Source organism: Copidosoma floridanum, unplaced genomic scaffold (assembly GCF_036245765.1).
Source record: "Copidosoma floridanum isolate Cflo_tuat_1 unplaced genomic scaffold, Cflo_Japanese_pri ptg000004l, whole genome shotgun sequence".
In the NCBI taxonomy this organism is placed as follows: domain Eukaryota; kingdom Metazoa; phylum Arthropoda; class Insecta; order Hymenoptera; family Encyrtidae; genus Copidosoma; species Copidosoma floridanum.
In genome coordinates, this window is record NW_028321881.1 from 7,834,031 (window position 1) to 7,858,329 (window position 24,299).

A 24,299-nucleotide genomic window follows, 5' to 3' on the forward strand; every position below is an offset into this window, starting at 1 on the left:
GTTGTTACTTCGTCGATAGGTGCATGGACTTGTTAGATTATACCCAGGGCCACAGCTGCAAGCGGAAAAATTAAAAATTGCTGAAAATATTGCAGTTACCCAACAACCAGATACAGGTAGAAAGCATTCATGAGCAAAGTTAGAAACTTAATAACTGATAAAGTCTACAATTTTGACATTTTGACAGAGAATAAAAAGACGAATAACACGTAACTTAGTAAAACTAAAGATAGCACGAGCAATGCTGACAGAAATGGGTAGAAGATAGCTTAGAGCTGATTGACGAGACGGTAAGTTAGGTACATTACAAGCTTTGTTCTGCTCCTCGTGAAGAACAAGTATCCAGCGGGTACTTGTAATTATAAGCGGGTTCTATGCATGGAGGACTCAAAAAAAGCTACGGGGGTCAAGAAATTTTTTCGTTTAATCATTAAGAAAGTATGTAATTAAAAATGTCAAATAAGAATGTGTATGATGGAGAAGAACGATATGAATCGAAGAAAGAAGGCGTAGAGTATGTAAAAGATAAAAACGATTGTCAATGCGTTTTCAAAAAGCCATAACATTAAAAGGCACATTAAAATATCACAGTATGGATGCAATTTTACCTCAAGAATTAAAAGTAAAGTTAGTTTCCTTGTACGAAAAAAATATTTTGTAAATTTTTAAATAAAAAATACTATTTTTTACTCCGAGCATTTTTTTTAATATTTGGCCCTTCAACTGCGCCCTCAGTAAAAAAATTAAGTTTGTACCTGCTAAACATACAACCAAGACTTGCCATGGCAATATGCGCCACCAGGGACCAAAACTTTCATTTAGGCATAGAATAAGATTGAATGTAAATATTCTACACTGTAACGTTGAATGAAATACTTATGTAATAATTATTATGTATTGAAATTCTAACATATAGAATTTTAGCTTCATACAACATTTAATATTTATTCTTTATTTGGATGTATATAAAAAAATGAAGTATGCAGTGAAATCTGCGTTCCAATAAGACAATCAATTAATTTATTTCTTTAAGTAATAATAATTTCTCCATCAAACTGAGTTAGTTTTTGATGCAAAACTAGGTGTAGAATACGATGATAATTATTAAAATATGCTACAAGGTGAAAGCAGCTGTTCAAATTTAATTGAAACAATGCAATACTTAATAACAGTATAAACATGCTCATAATTTTCAGTAAAACAATTTTTATAATAAACCTTACATTTTTTAAGCTTTCAAATAAAAAAAGGGGAATTATTTTAGCTCCAACAGAACTAAAATTATATATTTTTAAAAGTTAATCTCCAAGCAAAAAATCACGAAATTCTCAAATTTAAAATTTTCTCTACTTTGAAATAATGAATTTTTTTTATAAAAACCCCTAAAAACTTTCTTTTTTTTTTAGAATTTGCTCACCTGAATAGAAAATGTGTTGGTCAGAAAAGTGTTTTGTTGGGGAAAGAATGTCCCATATGAATGGTAAGTATGTGTATTTTTATACATGTACGCGATGTATGCATTGGACGTATGTTACAAATCGTTCGAAACATTTTTATGTTACACTTGAATTTAAATACTTAGCTACTCTTTTACATAATCTATACATTCATGCGTTATTAAATTGGCGCTCAACAACGTGATTTACATTTCATTATACATTATCTCTAGATCGAAAGAAGCATGTACAATCAAATTGTGAGCATTAGTAAAATTGTTATGAGTGTTACTGGCATCTCGATCTAATTTATAAAAAATAAGGTCTTTCAGATGTGGTACTATTAAGTGGGGATTAATTAAACTAACAACAATAAGCAGTAGAAGCATGTAATGATTCGATGATGGGTTGAATTATTTTAACAAAATGTACGGCTATTTGTATGAACAGAGTAATTAGTTAGTTTACTATCTTTGAATTGATATCAGTTATGATTAAAAAAAAAGCACAACGATAACATAACTGAGTAAACGTGTGGATACCAAATACCTACCAAAACAATGGAGGCCAAGTGAGGTGGGCGCACAAAAGGAAAAAGAAGGCCTTTACTTTTGCCTTTGCAAATTATACCAAATACATTGCTGAGCGCTAAACTACGCAGAGAGTGCAACAACTGGTCAGGTCAAAGTCACAAATGCGAGAGAGCGAGTTAAACACGTAAAGCGTATTTTAAAATTCTACACGTTCCGACGCGTAACGGGTGGGAGAGAAGAGTTAACACATTTAGTCAGTACCCAAGCCTCTTCGATCCCCTTGCCAGGACATTATAATTATAATAGTTTTGTTCTAAACATACCGCCCACCTTGCTGACGCCCTATTAGCAAGATAATAAAAAATAGAACTAATTGAATAGTTTAGAATATAATATGAAAAAACTTTGAATTCTCTTTCCTATCATGAACATATCGACGTGTGCGTGGAAGACTATCACAGGGTGACGTCACACCATGTTATTTTAAATGGGGTGACGTCATGCTGTGATAGTCTTCCACGCATACGTCGATATACTTGAGTTATAAAACTTTTGTAAAATGAGTTTCGTCGAATTTCAATATCTTTAAATTTCTAACAATTCGTAAATTTTAATATCAATAAAGCGATGTGCTGTTACAAATAATTACATAGAGTTTACATACTTAAACTCACAGTAACTCAAACCACTGAATTGAAAAAAAAACTCATACAATTTTAAAAAACAGATTTAAATTAAGATTCATAAGACGACGGTTAAAACTTAAATCTTAAAATTATAGTCCATTAATGTTCATTAATTACAGTCCAGAAAATCACTGATTTTAACACTTCCATTTCAAAAGTCCTTCAAAATTAATAACTTGCCATTTCTAATTAACTTCTTTTCTCAATTGATCTTTCCAATACACTTCAGTCTAATTCTCGGTCGGCAGTCCAATTAACTTTACGATAAGCTGCAAGAAAGTATACTTGTCTGTCTTCAATGTAACGACTCTAACCAGTCTATCCTTTCCCGGGTGCGTCTCCTGCACTTAAGCCAACGGCCACTTGCCGGCGGAGTGAACTTGTCCTTTATCAGCACAACGTCACCTTTATTAATATTTGGCGGCTGATTGATCCACTTGTTTCGCTATTGTAACTGACGAAGCACCTCCACTCGCTAACGTTACCAAAAGGCATTTGAAATACTCGCACCAAGCTGCCATCGTCGCAGTAAACCAATGGGAGCAGTGCTGAATTGACCAAAAAATGACCAGGAGTCAACGCGAAGTCATCCAGAGCATCATCACTAATGAGACAGAGCTGGCGTGAATTAAGGCACACTTTCACCTTAGCCGTGAGAGTACACATCTCCTCGTAAGTCATCTTGGTATCTCCAATAGCGAGCCGCAAATGATATTTAAAACTGCGCACAGCAGCCTCCCACAATGCACCAAAGTGAGAGGCGTGAGGAGGTATGAATCTCCATGCCATACGCTAAGCTGCCAGCCGACCTGACACCTCACTCTGGAACTTCGAAGAGTGCGAAAACAATTTATTTAACTCCCCTGCCGCTCCCTGGAAATTCGTAGCGTCTCTTAATACCAAGCTCAGTCAGTACAGCCTTAGTTACAAAACTTCGCTGAGTCCCAGCATCAACGCACCTACCTCGACTCGACCGAGGCACTATGCTCACCAACCAGAACGATTCGAGCAGTTGCCAACAACACTGCGTTTCTCACTGGTGTAGCATTAGCCGAAATAGATCCCGTTTCTCGCCTGGCTTCCATACCACTCGAGCCCCACTCTCCACAACTTGATATGTCCTGCATTCTTTTCGAAGCACTTACATTTGCATGTGAGGCAGCAGAGTGAAGCTTCGTATTATGTCTCTCTCCACATTTAAGACACTTCCTGGTCGATGGACAATTCCTAATAAAATGAGTGTCCTGCAAGCAACTTAAACATAATTTTGCCCTGTTACAAAACTCTAGGTGCTCTGGTTGTAACATACTATTAAATTTAATGCATTTATTTAAGGAATGATTTTTCTTACAAAGTGTACAAGGACTTAACATTTTCTTATTTTTTGACTTGCATTGGGACATGTTTGCCGATACCTGCTTGCCACTAGATCCTCGTCTAGATTAAGCTACTTTTGCGCTCCTCCAACTATCACTGGAATTGTAATTTATATGAGGCTGCTCCAAGAATTAAGTGCAACGCTTTAAAAAGCTTACTAATTTTGCATAAGTTAAAAGCTCGGCCTTATTCTCGCTCGAAATTTCCCAACCTCATCTGCTTTGAAAATCGAATTTCCGCGTTAAACAGTGTACTATCCAATTATTGTACTGATAAACCAAACAAAGCGACGACAAACGATCAAAATGATTAACGCTCCAAGAACTTTCTCCCTCTCCCCCTGACGCTCTTCGCCGCCGTGGCCTGCCAACACAATGGAGGCCAAGCGAGGTGGGTGCACCAAAAGAAAAAGAAGGTCTTTACTTTTGCTTTGCAAATTATACCAAATAAACTGCTCAGCACTAAACTATGCAGAGAGCGCAACAACTGGTCTGGTCAAAGTCACAAATGTGAGAGAGCGAATTAAACGCGTAGAGCGTATTCCGAAATTCTCAGCGTCTTGACGGGTAGAAGAGGAAAGGTAACAGCCACTTGTTCAATACTAAAGCCTCTCCGATCCCCCCGCCAGGACACCCTTGAGAACGTATCGCTCTATTATAATTATAATAGTTCCATTCTTAATAGTGACAATAAAAGATTCTTTTTTAATAAAAGAACATGAAGGAAAAATTAAAAGTAAAAAAAAAGATTATTAAAAATTTTGTTAACAGTAATGGCAAAAAAGATAAATAGGAAACAAAAATTAGTTTTGTCTGGAATTAAACTGACGTAAATTGTTTTAACGAAGATGCAGTAAAACTAGTTCTGAGAAAAAAATCTTTTAAACATGCAGGCAAGAATTGCCGAGACACTATCACTTATAAAAAGGATTCGTTGAAGAAAGATAGTATTAAAATTTTCATGGCAACTAATAAAAACCTTATAAAAATATCTGTACTAGGGAATAGAAACTGTTTATTCAGGTGACAGTCAAGAAAAAAAAATTGACTTTTTTGTCGCCTATTGGTGTAACGTAAAAATCTATCCTGAACTGATTTTGAGCTAAGGTTTTTATTCAAAACTTCGAGGTCAACGTTATTGTCTTCAAAAATGTTGATAGATTTATACTCATTAGTTAAAAAAAGTATACCTTATTATAAATTATTACTGTTTCCAAGTCATGAGAGACGAAGGCATTGGAACGTTTTGGAACAATTTAAATTGCACGCAAAATGGTACTTGTAGTGAGAACCTGAAAAGTAAAATTTGATATGAAAAGTAGAAAATATATAGTGTTAGTAGTAAACATTTTGCTAATACCGTGTGTAAACTTGCATTGATAAACAAACCTGAGAAAGTGAGCATGCATAAAGAAGATTCTGAAAACCATTACGGAAGTTATTGTAAAGTTAAAAATTAAAAGTTCAGGGAAAAAATTAAGATTCATAGTAGGAAAAGATATTTAAAATGCAAAAAGCCAAGTAGAAAATGATACTTAAGCAAAACAAGCTTACAAAGCCCAAGTTATTGAAGAAGAAGAAATTATTGAAGTAGAAGAAAATATCGAAGTAGAAAAATATTTTACAGATAAAGACAATTATGACAAAGATACAAAAACTTAAGTAGATGATCCTGAAAAAAAATGTTATTATAACGTTGCCTTAATTAGAATTAATTCAACTCTTTTAGTACCTGAAAAGGGAGACCTAGAATCAAATGCGATAGTGTTATCTGAAAACAGAACAAATTTTTTTTAACCGTATATGAGTTGATAAAAAATCGAAAATGGATTCCAACATAAATTAGTTTACCATTAAGAGTCATCATGTTTACACAAAAACATCCGATGTTAATAAATGAAGCGAAAAAAATAATGGTTTTCTTTGGTGCTACTGGCTAAGTTTCACGAACATCGAAAAACTTTCTGTGAAAAAAATTATTTAATTATTGTTTATCTACCAAATAGAAGTACAAAATATTAGAATTCTAAAAATTTGTAACGGGTATCAATAAAATTTAATGCTAAGAAATGTGTAATAATCTCGTTTTTAACCTTTTCTATAAATGGCCTCTGATTGAAGCAGAGACAACTGACTGATTTTGGGTGCTCGTGCCTTCATTATTGATTAAATCCAATTGTATGACAGTTAATATGAACTTAGTAATTAAAGAATTTTGTGTTGACCCTATAAAAAAATGGAACAAAGTGCTAGTTTTATTACAAATTTGTTTCTCACATTTCATAAAAATGGTTTCACGATGTATAGATACAAATTACTCAGATAAAAATTGATGAGAGACTATTACTCAAGTGTATAGCTCTACTGTGCATCCATAAGAATTAAAAATAAAAAAAAATGGAGGAGGTTTTTTAAATAACTTGCTATTTGTTAATGAGTAAAAGTTGTAGAAAATTCAACAAAACGTTTCAACTATCTAGAAGGCTTTTTTTTAACGTGAAAAGCTTTGAAATACTTCAACATAAGTCCTTGATGAACCATTTTTACGATGAAAAATTTTTTTTTTGTATTACTCCATACACCTTAACTAAAGTTAAAAAATACTCTTACTTTAATCTTCTACTGGTTAAACTCCCCGTTTAAGAGTGTTTTTCGCAATTAAGAAAATTTTTGAATAGTTAGTGTATATTGTTTTACGTAAAATTAGTTTATTTACTAAGGTTCACTTGAGTATCAGCATTTCTGACTTAAATGTTTTTGGAAAACTATAAAAATAATGGAATTCATGTCGTTTTATTGATCTAAGAAGCTTTTTTACAACTTATATGATTTTTAAATGATTTTTGTAAGTTTCATTTTCACAATAAAACAACAATTTTTTGAGTATTACCTTATGTCAGCAAGTAGCATAGGAAAACCGTCTTAATGACATGCCGCATTGATTCAACTACACGTGTAAGAGAAATCCGTAACTTGGAAGAGTCTGAAGTACTTCATGTGTGTCCTTTAATCCAATATAAAAATATTAATAAATATTTACGTGGGTATCTGTGCCTCAGACTTGGATATTATCAAACAACTGTCGAAACTATTGATTTTATGTCGAATTATCGATTCAGGAGGTGTTTTGAAAATTCAGAATGTTCTATAATAATTTGTCTTTTTTTATGTGAAATCAAGCTTTTGATACAATTCAAAATGAGTTATGGCATGTTTACCTTAAAAATTATAGGAAGCTATCAAATTGATGATTTTATGTTGTCTTACTGATACAACAGGCTTTTTTGCAATTAAAAAAATTTTCAAATAAATGTATGTGAGTCTTTACGTACTTTATTTTACAATCAAACGAAATTTTTTTAGATTTTTATGTATCCAAGTTCTGGTTGGTAAACCTTCCTATTTACATGTTCTACTGGCTTAACTATACACGTGTGAAAGCCTTCTCTGCAGCTTTAAAAATTTTGGAATAGTTTATGAATTTCCTACACATTGAGAAGTGTCACCCCGTATTGAGCGGGATTGGCATTGCTGTGCCTGACAGTGCTTACATGAGTGGCTATAGACGTCGTAACTGAGCTCTGTAGTGCCAAAAAGAAGGATGGCCATATACATATTTATATATAGTCATACGAGACGCACGAAAGACATGAAGCAGATGCAGGCTGCACTGTAGTACCTATACATGTATATATTTACACGCATATATTTCCATTCTGCTTTTTGATGCGGCAATGCTCAGTTACAACGTCTATAGCCGCGCATCTGAGCGCCGTCAGGCATAGCGATGCCCGAGCACGCTGTACACGGGGTAATACTTCTCAGCGTGTACAATTCGTTATCCAGGTGTTGACGAAAATTTACGTAGGTATTAGTGTGTCCAGTTTTTATATTGACGAGAAACTGACAAAATTACTGGCTCTCTGTGGTTTCATCTTCGTTATAGACTTTTGCGCAACTGGTATTACTTTTCTCACCCAAGCAGCAGTCAAAAATTTCATTTCGATGTACTGTTAATACATTTGAAAATGCTAAGTATTCAGTATCATAATAAAACCAAGAAAACTTTACAAACTTTTTAAAAAAAAGACATTTGAATAAATAATTAATCACTTATATAATTTGTCAAAAAAAAAAATCCGACAGCAAGACCAATTTGCGTTAACACTAACTCATACGCATATTAGAGAAGCATAAGAAATATAAGAGAGCAAGTTAGATAAGTAGTACTTAAAAAAGTAGAGTATATAATTCAAACAATAGAATTTCATATTGTTATCTTTGTAAACTCGACATTATGCTTGTTTTGACAACTGAAAATTCCATGAATGCATTAAAAAAATTTAATTTTAACATTTTAAAAATATTTTCATTGAAATAGTTGTAAATATAAAAATTTTTTAAACATGTTATTGTTAACGTGTTTGGATAAATTATATTGACCTAAAGCTTTATTAATGGGAATTTACTTGGAAATTAAGTGAAAATAAGCTTGGTGGTTTTTCTCCTTTAAATTTGATAATTATAAATGATAAAAAGGGTGGGCCCTACTTGTACGGATATACATATGTTATCCCTAGTTTTCCTAATCAGTTGTGCGAAACTTGAACAAAATTTTGTAGTTAAATATACACATTCATGTTTGTTCTATGCTCACGCAAATCTTTTAACTAATTTTCACAGTAAATTACGTAGAAAATTAATAGTCTCCAGTAACTACTTTGTACCCATTGACACATAGTTTTATCAGGGTAGTTAAAAATAGTAAACTTATGACTGATAAGATATCAAATAACATCGTAATTTATTAGTGAACTTACAGTTAAATATTATATTCAAAGGCTAATTAGACGTAAACATGTATACATAAATCATTTTATAAAAAAATGTTTTCATTACTCGATAAAACGACCTAATCGTAACGGATTCTTTTTCGCCAGCTAGCGACTTTGACATTTTTGCAGGCGTAACAGTGTAATGGGAATGTGTGACTCATGTATCGTAAAATATATTGTCACAGTTTTAACCCTATGCATTTTTTTATTCTAGTCTTAATATACAGGGTTGCATTCAGATGCTTATATTACTTTTGCTTAGCATGCTAGAGTACAAATTTTTTGTCTTGATAAAATATATTTTTTGTTTTATTGATTCTATCACTTAACAGCTTACGTAGCTACGATAAGGGATTTGAATTTGATTAAGTTCATAGCGTTGAACCAAATTTTTACATATTTTTTTTCACCCTTAAGTTTCTGTTAAAAATATGTTTTGATTTTAAAAAATCCACATCAACGTTGCTATCATTTGTCTACACTTTTTTAAAACAAAATAATCATTTAAAATAAATTACACTGTTGGATATTCAAGAATATTCGCGATCGTAAGCTTACATAAAGTAGTCCGCTGACTACTGATCGTGAGTAAGAGAGAGCAAGATGATATGTACGCCCTTGTATGAATGTATGTGCGTACGCGCATGTAAGATTTTGAGGCTCTAGCGCTCCGAATGCTAGTTCACGTCTGCTCGCTAAGCTATACGCATCACTATAAGTCGTTCTAGTTTTCATTTAATAAAACAAGTACTCAAATCTAAGCGTTTCATTTTCTCAAGAGCGTAAAGAGGAGTTAATTAATATTAAAATACAATAATTTTTCGTTAAACATTTAGTTCAGTGTATTATTTATAGTGAAAGATGACTTTGTCGTGAAAATAAACATTCTCCTTTTCTCCCTTTTCCCTGGTACATGCCCGGCGTTAATTATATCATACTGTCCATTTTTTTTGTCTAAATCTTTAACATACACTTACATAAAAAAAAGAGAAGTAAAAACGAATAATGAAATTTTTGTTGAACTTTCACCACAAAAATCGAAGTCAAAAATTGAAACTTCGCAGTATGCATGTAAAAAACATTGTTTATAACATCACAGGCCAGTCCATTGACATAGTTCAAGTGATGCCAGACTTGTGATCTTTAGACATTAATCATTGTGGAAATGAGAAATAAAATAGCTTGAACCAAGCAGAAATTAGGGTGTGTTTCCAGTCATTCATGTAAAATTATCAGACCAAACAGTCTTGGTTGGTAGCAAAAAATTCAAAAAAGAAAAAGACTGCTTGCGAAGGATCTGTGTTTTTTCTTTAAATTTACAAGAGACAGGATAAGCAAGCTATACTTATAATTATAAAAGTGATTTAATCATATCTACTACGTACAACTAGACTAGTTAATTAGAGCTTCCGATTTCTCCTGACATCGCAAAGTAAGAGTGGGAATTTAGATCTTTCGCAATATGTCTCGCTCTTCATTATTTTTGACCACAGTCTATACATCGGATGCATTGGATATGTTCGGTTTATACTTGTACTTTGTCTGTAGGACAGCCACACCTCATACCATTTACCTTAATCTTTTTTTATTTTTACTATCCCCCCGTTTCCAGTTTCTCTTCAGTGGTTTTCTTCGAACCTACTTTGCATGACTTTTTTTACCTTATATCACTTGACATGCACTTTTAACATGTGTAGTTTGTATCAAAATTTTCAAAATTTTCTTTTTAATATCATCCAATAACTTTTTTAAGCTCTCTCCTTTCCTTTTTTATGTATATGTTCTTGTCTAAGTGCTTTTTCTGTTTCATAGTTTCATCACCTCATTTTTGTTCTAACGAGTATTTTCCGTGCCTGATACGTTTACATTACAAATCTGAATATTTAACTGGTTCTCTAGAAACTCCTTCATCTTAAAATCAATAACTTTGTCATTAAAATTCTTGCCTATAATAATAACATTGTTACTTCATCTTTCTCTTTCATCTCTTTACTTCATCGCTTTTAAGATGTTCCCTTTTGTTGATGATGCCTCCAAATATTTTTTTAATCTCTTATTTTCATCACATTTTCTTCTTTTTACTGCATTTCCTTAAATTTTTTTGTTAGCCTGTCTATTTTTTCGTATCGTCTTCCTTCAAAATTTTTTTATTTCTGTTCCTGTCACAGTTTTAATTTTTTATATTCTTCATTTTATAAACTTTTTAGTAAAGTCACCACTTTTTGTTTTAAGCAGCATTTTAACCTAATTTTTCAGAATTGATTCTTTTTCATACTTCATTCTTCGCTCTTTACTTCTAACCTTACATCTATGGTTACCAGATTCCTGGATTGAAAAATCGTGCAAACCCAATCATTTTAACTTGAATTTTGTTTTTCTTATGATCAAAGTATTGCACAACAATAGGGAGTAGTATTTAATGACCGTGGTTACTGCCATCTGCGCTAATGCTTATAAAATTCGATTTTCGTACATCTTCGTAAATAATCTTTTCCACTCGCGCTGATATGACATAATATACGATAGCTTCAGCTTTCGTTCTGGCACATGATTTTTTTGCAGCTCTTTGAGAATCGGGTAAAATTCCTTTTAACAAACCGTCAGTGCAATCTTGAGAAATAAAATTTAAATTGTGCGTTACCACATGAAATGCAAGAACCCCCTCGGCTGCACATATTTTACTACCCAATGAAGCTGCTTGAATAGCTTTACGATGCTTATCATTTTTCATATGAGCCTTCAAGTCTGCAGAACTTATAAATGATATATGACCTACTTACTTACATACTTATATTAAAATTGATGTATAAATGCAAAAGTTATAATTTTTTAAGATGATTCAGTAAATATTTAAGTGTGATTTCTGCAACTTCATGCATACTGAAAGTATTTTGATTGTGTAAAGGGCCACCTTAATAAGTTTTTTACGCATTTCTGTGCTTCCTTTCTAATTGTAAAAAAAATTTTGTTTTTAAACTAAATTGCACCGTTTTTTCTGGATTTTAGCATTGACAATTTTTTTTAATCATACCGTAATTTGACTACATAGTTATACTAGTAACATTTTCAAAAAAATCTCTTGTTTGGCCCATAATGAAATGATATTTAATCTTTAAATTTATTTGTAGATGCATATAAATCAGGCTATTCAAAAAATATATCTAGTATGCCTATAGGTAAAAAAGGGGGGCTAGAACAATCGATGAAATGTATGCTGAAGTATTTAAGGTGGCAGGCAAAGTCAGCTGTTTCTGACTTTATACCTGTCAACCTCTAGTCCCTTTTTTGACTCCAAAAACTTCCAATCTCTAAAAAGGTCCCCTTTATTTAGATTTAACATTTATTAACGTATTATTTAATCGTATAAACATTTATTACGATGCATAATTGAGGTGTGGATTATAAAAAGGCGTACACGTAGTTTTAAGTAAAATGCTTGAATTATACGTGTTAAATATAAGGAGGCAATTCATACACGGAACTACACTGTTACCAAATGCTTCGTTATTCAAATTAATTATATTTTGCCTCCTTGTATTTACCAATCTCCTTTTCCAAATGTTGCTGTTTACTTCGTCCTCTTTAGTGTAATTCGTAAAATCTGTTATTCTATTATTTGTTATAATAGCATGCATATCTTGATTACACCAAACCTTAATTACTTATTTTTTTGTTAGAATAATAAGTTAAGCATATTCATCTATTAAACATTAATTTATTCCGTACATCTATTAGTTTTTTAACTGGAATCAAGATAGTTGCTTATTTAGGTACGTACAAGGCGTTTTTTGAGATAATCTTATTAACCTTGTTTTCTCTCATAACCTCTATTGTTACATCGCTGGAACTAACGGTTCGTAGTTTGTATGCATTAGCTATGTTTACAAACTTTTGCATCAGTATTTCTACAATTTTTAAACCAATTCTCGTTTATTGATGTATGTTATGTTGCAACCAGAATTTAGATACCAATTTTTTTATTGACATTCTTACACACACGAGCTAGTCAAGCGACAGCTTCTTTATCTGACTTATTTGGATTATTTTTAATACACACCTTATTATGATCCATGTTTTTATTCTTACTGTAGTAATCTTTTGCTAGACAGCCGTATTCATTGCATTTAAAACATTTAAACTAAGAGCTCTTTTCTTTGGAAGTGTATTTTTGATTGCTTGTTTGTCTTCGTATGTAATAAGCATTATCATTCCTTTTTATTGCTTAAACTTTGACATATCTTGTTATAATTTTGATTTCATTTTTTTACCTGTTATAAGACTTTTTAAAAATAAAACTCATCGACCAAGGTCAAGTAAATAAGTACAAAGGAAGAATTCTTGCTTGTGGATTCATGCAAAAATCCAGTATTATTTTTATTTTTTATTTATTTATTTCATACTCCGTCCCTTTCGGGTTTAAAGGGCTTCCGTTACATTTCTTATCGTTATCGTTATAGAAGATAATTTTCTACTAATTTAAAATTCATATTAATATTTATGTTTAAATTTAACTAAAAATAAAATAAAATAAAATCTATTAATAATAGTAAAACAATCAGTCACTTTTTCTTTTATATAATATTAGAAACTTAAAAAAAAATACTGTCCATATAACCACTGCAATTAAGTAAATTAAATCTTAAATACTACAGTCTTTTTGAAAGTATATTTACACTTCACTTTACACTTTACACTGTTTTTCTTGATCCTTTCTCTTCTTTCTTCTCTCTTCTCATATCCTTTCCTTCTTCCTTCTTGATTTCTTCATCCTATTTATCTTGGCACTCTCAGGAACTCTCCCCTTCTTTTCTTTTCCTAACTACTCTTCTCAATATTTCTATTTCTTTTGCGCCCTTATCAAGTATATCTTCTATTACTTTTTCGTTCCTTGTTTTTTCGCATCTCTTCAGTATGTGTGTATGATTTTCCTCCTCTTCCTTGCATTATCTACATTTCCTTTCTTCTTCTTCCTTCCAATGTTCTCTGCTTTTACATTCATTACCACATCTAAATCTTGCCATTAATTTTCTATCTTTTATTGGTATTTCCATCTTCAGATATTCTGGTTCATCCTCTGTTATTATGTTCTTGTATATCTTATTATATCTTGAGTTTTTTATCTTTTCTAATCTTTTTTCTTTTTCCTTTCTTCTTATACTCTCTATTATCCTAAATCTTACTTGCTCTTTGAATTCTGTCCCTCTCATGTATCTTTTTTCTGTTAGTTCCTCTTCCTTTAATATTTCTATTCTCTTTTTTGTTACTCTTCCTATGTTTTCTCTTTCTTTATCTTTATCTTTTTCTCTTATGCCTTCTTTTGATAATTTAATTTTTGAGTCCCTAATCTTTTCTTCAAATTTTATTGCTCTTCTTAGCACCTTCATTTTTATGCTTTCCAATTTACATTCTTCTTCTACTAAATAATTTGGTGTATTCCTGTCTAATCCCAGTAACCACTTAATATATTCTCTTTGTATACTTTCCAATCTCTCATCTTCTTCCCAGCCCCATACTTCTGCTCCGAATAACGCTATACTCTCCACTAATGCCACAAATAACTTCTTCCTTCTTTGATAACTATACTCAAATATCCTCTCACCTATACTCCAAGCGCTTTTCATCGCCATTATAGCCTTTCTCTTCCTTTCTTCCAGATGCCTTTCATTACGACCATTTTTTTGTAAAATATATCCCAGATATCTAATTTCTGTCACTTCTTCTAGTTCATTTTGTTCCCATTTTCATACTCTATCTTTCCTTGCTCTTTTTTCGAGTACTAAAATTTTTGTTCTTCTTGCGCTCAAAATCATTTTCTTTTTCTCAATGTACTTTTTAAACCTTTTTAACATATCTTTTAGCTCTTGTTCTCTGTCTGCTATTAAAACTATGTCATCAGCGTAGGATAAACTCCATATTTTTTCATTTCCTATTCTGCATCCTCCTACTTGCCCTTTTCTCATTTCCTCTTCTAAATCCGCTAGGTACACATTAAATAATGTCGGGCTCAATGGACACCCTTGCCTTACTCCTCTCTCTGTCCAAAATTCATCCGATATTTCATCTCCTACCTTCACTATATTTATAGTTTCTTTGTATATATCCATAATTCTACTTATCAATATTTTACTCACCTCCATATCTTGCAGTCTTTCCTTTAAAACCGTTCTATGTACTCTGTCAAATGACTCTTTTAGATGAATGAAGCTTGCGAATATTTTTCCTTTTGGTTTACTTAATTCGTCTTCCACTATGTGCTTCAGCGTATAAATTGCTTCCATCACTCCTCTTCCTTCTCTGAATCCAAATTGACTTCCTGCTAATTTTTGTTCAATCTATTTTTTTAATAAATCATTTAACGTACTCGCGTATATTTTATATGCCGTGCATGTCAAAGTTACACCTCTGAAATTATCCAGCTCCTCTTTATCACCTCCTTTATAAACTGGGCATATCACTCCTCTTCTCCATTGTGCTGGAATCCTTCCTTCTTCCCATACTTTCTTCATCAATTCCCATAGCGCTGCATCAACCTCTTTTGGCATATATTTCCATATTTCGTTTTCTAGTTTGTCATCTCCTGGTGCCTTTCTCGGTTTTAACCTATTTATTGACCTCTTGAACTTTTTTTTGCTTAATTCTTCTTGGTCCTGTGTACTTTTCTCTATTCTTGCATTCTCTTCTTGCACCTCTTCTATCATCATAGCTTTTTCATTCTTACCGCCTAGTTTCCTCATAAAATGCCTTCTCCATTCTTTAATTTCTGTCTTATTATTAACGCCTGCTTTCTTCTTTCTATATCTATTTATATAATTCCAAATTTTCCTTTCTGATTTTGCGACCTTTATATTTTTTTCCTCCGTTATTTCATATTTTTTTTTTTCGCCTCGCACCAATTTCTATACTCTCTCTTTCTGTTAATTAAATAGTTTCTATCCACTTTCTTTTTTCTCCATAGCTTCAGTATTTTTCTCAGCTCCTTCTTTTTTGTTTTCCATTCTTTGTCATACCACTTTCTTTCTCCCAACCTCCATACCCTAGACTGTTCTTTAGTTTTTGGTACTGCTGCTTCTATTGCTTCTTTTATTTCTTTCCATCTTCTTTCTACTTGTATCTCTTTCCAATTCCATCCTTCGCACCTCTCCTGCTATTGGTCTATCAATTCTTGCGTCCATTCTCTTCTTGAAATTTCCTTTTCTTCCTTTCCCCTATCTTCTACCATCTCTATTTGATTTTCTAAGTATATTTCTAGCGGCATGCGATCTGACTCTGTTCTTTGTCCTACTTTTAATTCTTTTATCTGATCTAACGCTTCTTGATTACTTATAACATAATCTATTACTGACTCACCTCTGCTGCCAATGTACGTGTAGTTTCCTTCTTCTCCTTTTTGTCCGTTAACTATACCCCATCCTTCTTCTGTTATTTCCTTAATTAACCTTGTTCCTTCCTCGTTGATTGTTTCATCTTTTGATTTCCTGTTACTAACTTCCTTGCTTCCAATCTCCATCTCACTGACCCATCCACCTTCCCTGCCTGTCCTCGCACTCCAATCTCCTGCCAGTATAATACCACCTTTTTCCTGCGTTCCTATTTTTTCTTTTATAATTTCCATTGTCTTTGCCACGTCTTGGCAGTATACTCCTACAAATGTCCACTCTTGTTCGCCATATTTAATCTCTTGTTTTACTATGTTATCACTCAATTCCTCGTAATTTTTAATTTCTAACTTCTTATTAATTCCTGTAATTATTCCTCCTTTCGCTCTACCTTTTTTATGTTCTCTTTTTGCTGCAACAAATTTCCATTCATACTTTTTCGACATCTTACTTTCTATATCTTCCCATTTATTTTTCCTAACCATGTTTCTACTAACATTATAATATCAAAATTATTTAAATATTCCCATACTTCCACGTCCTTATTTAACACTCCTGCTATGTTCCAAACGCATATATTTACACTTTTTTCTTCTCCTTCAACTCCCTCTCCTCCTTCCCTTCTTGTCCTCTTCATTTTTGCGAGCTTCCTGTTATCTTCTTCTGTATCCTTCTTCTTTCTTCTAGGAAATTTCCCTTCCATTCGTTGTATCTATACCACTTATCATCAATCATCAATTTCATGTAGCCAATTTTTGTTGTTTTTCCTTCGTTTCTTTGTTCCTTTGATTTATCTAATATCAATCTTTGTATTTCTCTTTCTTTTCGTGTCAAATCATTTTCAATATATATTCCTTTTTCAAGCTTCTTCTTGTTCATCATGATACTGTCTTTCATTTCCTTGCTTTCCAATTCTACTACTACCATTTTCGTATCACTTTTTCCTTTCTTTACCACTATTTCAGTAGCATTTTTCACCTTTACATTGACATTGATTTTCTGTTCCACAAACTCTTCCACCTTCTTTTTTGTGTTTTCTTTTTCTATAATTGCACCTTTAATGACAATGTTCTGTCTTCTCTTCTCCCTTTCATTTTTTTCTAATTCCCATTCTAATCTTTTGATCCTTTCTTCAATAGCTTTCTTCTCTTCTATCCACTCTAGTCTCTCTTTTAACCACCTGCTTCTTCCCTCTCTCCATTCTTCTTCTTTTTTTTCTAATCTTTTCATCAACTCAAACATACTATCTAATTTCTTTTCTATCCTACTCATCTTATCATTTTGTTCTTTAACATTCTGACTTTCATCCTTTTTCTCATTTTACTCTGGAAATTCAGAGTGGATTGTTCTTTAATCTTTGGATTTGTGTTTGTATTACTTCTCGTGTTGATATTTGCGTTTTTTTCTTGTCATTTTCAAAATTTTACCGACTCTACAGATATCTTCCTTACTGACTCTGTCAATTCCGGGAATTCAGGAATTTTTTTTATCTACTGCCAGTAACCATGTTGTTAAAAACTTCTTTATCTACTGTCTCTATAAAAATATCTCTTTTTCTTTTAAAAAAATTTAGGGTTCCTTCTTTATCGACCACGTAGCTACCGTCGGAAAATTTGACATCTTCCTTATATACTTTCTCTGTCGGTAACCGATAAAAAGAAATCACCTTTCCCTGCCCGTGCCCTTCCTTCTTACTGGGTTTCCTAACCTCACTTTTTCCTATACCCGTTTGTCCACTTTTTTACTATTCAGTTTTCACTTTTCTCTAATTATTATTATTTCTTTCTTTCTCCCTTTTCCTTCGTATACCACTTTTTCCTTTGTTCATCCGATTGCACTATTCTTTTGCGACTTGCATCGACGTCTTGTTCATCTCTCACGTTCTCCGTCCTACCTGTTTTTTAATCCTTTATAATCTTTCTGTTACACTTTCTTTTTCACTTTTTGTCACTGTTTATTATGTCCTCATGTATTTCACTGTTCATTCATTTTAAGACTTTATTACAGCTATCTACCCTTGCTTTTTCTTCTATTTATTGCTTTATTTAGGAGCTCACTTTTACACGTCCACTCTCCTACGTGTCCACAACGGAAGTCCAAAATCTAGTTTTAAATTTCATGATACATAATTTCCAGTAACAAGGTAAAGTACCTTGAGGCTTTTCTTAGTTTTTGCAGCTAGGTTCTAACTGCTTTTGTATTATCTGGACTTTAAGGGTGCTTTTCTTAACAGTAAATTAATAAAAGAAATATACGTAGCACAATCTCAACTTTTTAGTAGCAAGAAGCATTCCATTCAAGTGCTCATAAAAGTAGAAAATAATGTTCATTAAAAGCTTATTAGATTTCAATTTCATTTAATTAAAAACAGACTAGTAAGTCTTTGTTCGGAAGATGATTTAAAATGTGTTCGGAAAAAATTTATAAATGTGTTCATTCTTACAGTTAATGTAGATAGTGAGATTGTGCTAGCTACAACAAAGAACATTAGGACACGGCCAGTAGCAGAGTTACAGAAGTACCTCGTAGTCAAAAATCTTAGGATGTTATAACAATTTTGGAATATAAAGGTTATAAAAGATGAAAACAAAAATACAATATGCATAAATCAAGAACCATACGTATAGTAAGTTTTAGAAAAATTCAGAGTGAAAAACTACCACCTACCTCTTGCACCTTTGGATATCAATAAAAAAATTACTTACATAGACCTAAACAAGGAACAAGAAAATTTTCCATACCGAGAACTAATAGGCAGTATCCGGTACTTAAGTCAAGTAACAAGAACTAAAATCTGCTATGCTGCTCCACTCTTACGTACTTTTAATAAAAAAAATCAAGGAAAGGCACACATTTCAGTAGCAAAAAAAGTGATTAAATAGCTAGAAGATATCAAAGACTTCAATATGCAATACAACTTAGATACTTAGGATCTTGTAGCTTATTCTAATGTATATTAGACATGTAATACTTAAGGTAGGAGATCCGTATATGTGTATGTGCTCCTTTTTCAAGAGATAGTAGTTTCATGGTCCATGAGGAAACAGTCCACTACAGCACTTTCATCACGTGAGAAAGAATAAATGACACTGACAGCCGCAGACCAGAAAACAGTATGGTTAAGAAACTTGCTTTCAGAAATACTTCCTAAATTGCTTAGTGGACCAAATAAGATTTTCATGGACAACAAATCAGCAATATACTTAGCAAAAACTGCATGGCGTATAAGCCACGTACGAAGAATATTAACTGTAAATATAATTTTATAAACGACTCGGTCCATTCAAGAATAATAAGCTTAGAATATGTGAGTACTAAGGAAATAAATGCAGATTTCTTGACTATAAGTTTAAGTTTAACTAAACATGCGTTTTGTACCTATGGTGTTAATTTGATTTGAAGTATTTTTTTTTTGTTTTCTATTTTTGCTAAAGTTGTTGAATTAATATCTTCAAATTCGAGTAGAAGTATTAGTAACGAGAATCTTATACAATACAGTTTATTTTATTAGTATAGGCAAAGAAGCACACGTTTATGTATACATCTATATACATAATTAATTGTCTCCTTGTACGCAGTACGAATAATTCTAGCATGTTACTAAAAACTACGTTTGCGCCATTTTATTATTTACACCTCTATTTGTTATCAAAAATATGGCTTTCTAAAAAATAAGTTGAATCCTAAAAAAAATAAGAAGAATTTTTTTGCGTTTTTTTCAGTTAGTGTGTTTGAAATAGGTGCTGAGAACACTACATAATATTTAACTATCATGTGGCGCGAATGATGTAGAGCTGTCATCACCCCTTATTGACTTTGTCTCTTACAAAATAAGTAAAGTTTTAGTTACACTATTTAATTTTTTTTATGAAATCACTTAATCGTTATTTCATTAATTTATTTTGGATTTTTTTTTATTACTACCTGTAGAAAACTTTCTAATGACTTGCCATATTGTTTTTTCTCATTGCCTCGAAGACTGTAGATTCAGAATATTCTTATGTAAGATTCCTAATGATGGAAGTTACCTTATCTGTTTATTGTACATTGATTTTAATTTTTAGGTACATGTAAGAATCATTTAAATTATTTGAAGTGTTTAGGTAACGATACTAGAATATGTTTATTTACTTTCTTAACACTGCTTATCGATCTTACAGAAAAAACTTATGTTTATCAATCTATGATAATTACTGGAAAATTACTTTGTTCTTACTAAAAAACAAAAATTTATTTTTTTTGTGTCTATAATTTCAAGTGTGATGACCTTTTTCTTCTTTCAACCTTATTTTATTTTTATGTAGAACTATTAGTTTCTAACTTTATATTGCATAGATAGTATAAATCATTACAGCATACGTTAATAAACAATAAATTATTTTGCTGGAAACGATTCCTCATTTAACGAATTAGAATAAGTAGATATTATTTTTAAATATGACTTTTGTTATTAAAATTTACATGCATCAAACAAACTTGTACTAAAGTAAAAGTACCAATTATGAAACAAATTTTCGCATTTTTTTCTGTATTGTCTTAAAAAAAGCGGACATGCTTTAATGCTAGTGATTTTGGTTTTTCTTAAATCGTTCCAACTTAAATAACTTATTATAATTTTTTTATATTATTTTTATGCAAAATAGACTGTTTTTTTCTAATAAAATTGAAACATCTAATATGTCCCTATTATGAAAAAACACCAAAAGGCTTGTCCCAGTGTTTTATAATTCATGTCCTGATTATGGAACTTCCTTCATAAAGTAATTTGTGGGAACTAATTTTAAGTTACTTGGAGTACGTTGCTTAAATGACACGATTTCCTTTTGATACAATTGCATTTCATGCCAATTAGTTAGTTGTAATGGAATTGAATTTCATTTTAAAAGTTCGTTTCATAATACGGACAACTAAATATGTTAGGTTATGTTTGATTATGTATCTATTATGAAACCATTATACAGAGAAACTTATTTTACTTTGAATTGAATGTAATAATAGAGCCTTTTCAGTTTACAAATATTAAAATTAACTATTAATTGCTTAAAAATAATTTTTTGGTGATATTAGTTGTAAAATAGCATGTATAGTTTCATGTTTCGTGAATTGGGACATGTTTCGTCAATTGGTACATTTACCTTTCGGTAGTGTAAAAACTGCCCACTGTATTTTTATTACATGGTACTGAAAATATCAAAACATTTGTTTTAATTAATTATAATTTTTAAATTGAATGTTTTGAAAAACGTTTTTTTTTTACATGTACTCGGCTTTGGTCAGTTAATAGGTTATTTCAATTTAAATTAATTTCTTTTAATGATGTGTAGTAAACACCGATCATCAATGTGATAATTTACTTGGACTTTTACGATCTTTTTCATGTTAAGTGTTAGTTTCATTGATATTTTTTCAAATATATTTTTAGTTAAATGTAGTTTTAAGTATTTCTACTTTTTAAAAAAGTGGATGTTGCAATCTCTTTTTCGATTGTTTTACAAATTGATTAAAATGATAAGTATTGAAAGAATCTGAAATAATTCTGACTACCTCATTCGTTGTGCTTTTGTTTTCTTCTATCAATACAAGATTTGTAAAAAGAATGATTATACGCAAGTAATCATAATGCAAAATATGCATGGTTATTTTTCGTTTAGAACTTAAACAATATCACAAAAGTAATTTTAATTCTTGTAAAAAATTTTCTTATGCCGTTTGATCCAGAACTTGACTATCAATCAATTAGTAGTTGAATTTAAACTATGTGTCAAGAAAGGTGAAAAAAGTTTTACTTATTATCTCTGTGTAAAATGTTTTGTATAAAACGTAAATATTGATCATTTATAGGTTGAGTCTATACATTTTTTTTTTATTTGCAAAAATTTTTGCGACTTGAACGTAGTCATGTTTTGACTTTTTAATGTATTTGGCATCCAATTATGGCTAAGGTGAAAGAAATTTTATCAAGTAAGTCTTAACCATGAGTATGATATTCAACTAAGTTCAACTAATTAATAATGTGAATCAATTATATCTATCCTATTGGGTTTAGAATATAAAATGTACTATTTATTAACTATGCAATCATTTGCTGTGATTAATAATAACTTAAAAAGCAATTTTCATTAAAATAATGTACTTTGATTGCACGTAGAAAAAAAACAAACTCTGATAAGTATTTATTTGTTTCTTGAAAGATAAGTCATGTTGCTAACGTGAAAGAAATTCTGAACCAGAGTAAGGAAGTTAAGCAAAAAGCGTAGGTGGGGACTGCTATACTAGTTAATAAATGTAAAACTTTTGCACGCTTTTGTGACTTATTTATATCACCTGGTATCACTTGTTAATACATTTGTTAATAAACATTTTAATCATGTTAAAGGTCATTATTTTATTTTCTGTTTAAATAAACCGGTTTTTCTGATTAGTTATCGCACGTGACAAATTTCTCAATTAACTCGTTTCTGCGATGTCGCCAAAAACCGTGCTTTAAAAGAAAAATTCACTTTGTCTAATCAAGTTGCAAAATAATTACCTCTGTGTAATCAATTGAATAAGTAATTGTTTAGTATAGTGCAACTTGTAAGTCTGCACAACTAGTCAGCGAAAGCTGCCTGTAATCTGTCTGAGTACTGAAAGCGTGTATTGAAAGTTATGTAGTTTATGAGCAACTAAGCGTGTATATTTTTTTTTTTTTTTTGGTTAGCTGTGACCATGCGTCTTATTATAGATTTTCTTCATTACATTTATAAAAAAAATTGAATATTCAAACGCCTGCTGCGATAGTATCTAAAATTTGTATTCTTTATTTTATGTTGCAGGCACCTTTCAATTTCGACTAGTTACATTTAGCTGACTTAGTATCTTATTATGTGTACAAAAACTCATTTTCAATATAATGAAAGAGTGATATCTAGATCATTTATTATAACTCTCCTCACAAATATCTGCTGCTTGTCCTTAGCTTCCTAACAAACTTCATCAAATCGCAACAAAAGTTATAACATGTTTTAAAAATAACGAAGTAGCAGTAAGTTTAAAGGCATTTTGATAGTTAGAAAAATGGTTGTACCTTTATGTGCTAAAAACAAAGCAGATTATTTATGTTAGAACTGGATAGCATTTTATCGCACTGAGTTAAATTTTTAAAATAACTCTACTGTGTACAGTAATCTTGGACACGACATAAGACTTACATCAAAAATTAAAAAAACAGATTAAATGTATATTTTGGAAACAATTTTCCCAAAAAAATTTTATCTGCACATATTACAATACTTCACACAATACGATTCCAAAATTCTAATGTTTAATAATTACATCTATATTTGCAGGCTGAAGAAGGAGCTCAAACTTCTCAGATATATTCGCAACTACTAGCTGCATATTTATTCAAAAATCAATTGTAAGTTATTCCTAAATAATAATTAAAATAAATAAATAACAGTCAGTTTTTAAATTATCTACCGATAAATAGTAGAAAATAGAAAAATGCATTCAAGTATTGTATTCAAAACATTTATACATAACTTTTGGGAAAGCTTAAATAACTAATGGTTAGCTGCTTTATTTCCATGTGTAGACATGGAACATGACATTACTATATTAGATGCAAATTAAAAGTAAAGGTTACCTGTCCACCGTTGTTATAATTATTTGATCTGAAAAATGTTATTCTGTGGACTTTTCCCTTTCAACAGTCAGCTCAACCAATTATGATTTCTCTTTACTTTTTGCTTGACCACACATAGTCACAGTTCTCTATTAACACTCAAAAAATGTACGGTACAGTTATCTCAACTGTGCTGCCACTATGACTGCATTTGTCCAAACAGACAGCTAAAAACTCTGTCTTTTTGCGAACCAAGTACAGTCTGCTTGTCATGGCCAACCAACAAGAAAAGTATCCAAAGTTGTCGGACGCTAATATTAATGAAATTTCGACATGTAATAAGGTATGAAATAATATTAGACACGTGTATTTTTTAGTCGGCCCATACGCAGTTCTTAGGGGTAAAAACAACCCCTAAAGTTCATTTTCTAAAACCGTTTCTCTTAAATAT

At 31.4% G+C, this 24,299-nt stretch overlaps 1 protein-coding gene across 2 annotated transcripts in view; it reads left to right on the plus strand.

Annotated features, from left to right (window-relative positions):
* The window catches only part of CSN8 (COP9 signalosome subunit 8), a 178,853-nt gene that overhangs the window by 74,732 nt on the left and 79,822 nt on the right, over positions 1-24,299 (plus strand). For both annotated transcript variants that reach the window (XM_014358673.2, XM_089597836.1), the window contains one exon: positions 23,571-23,641. In XM_014358673.2, coding sequence (XP_014214159.2) covers positions 23,571-23,641 — 71 coding nt within the window. The remainder of the gene's footprint in view (positions 1-23,570; positions 23,642-24,299) is intronic.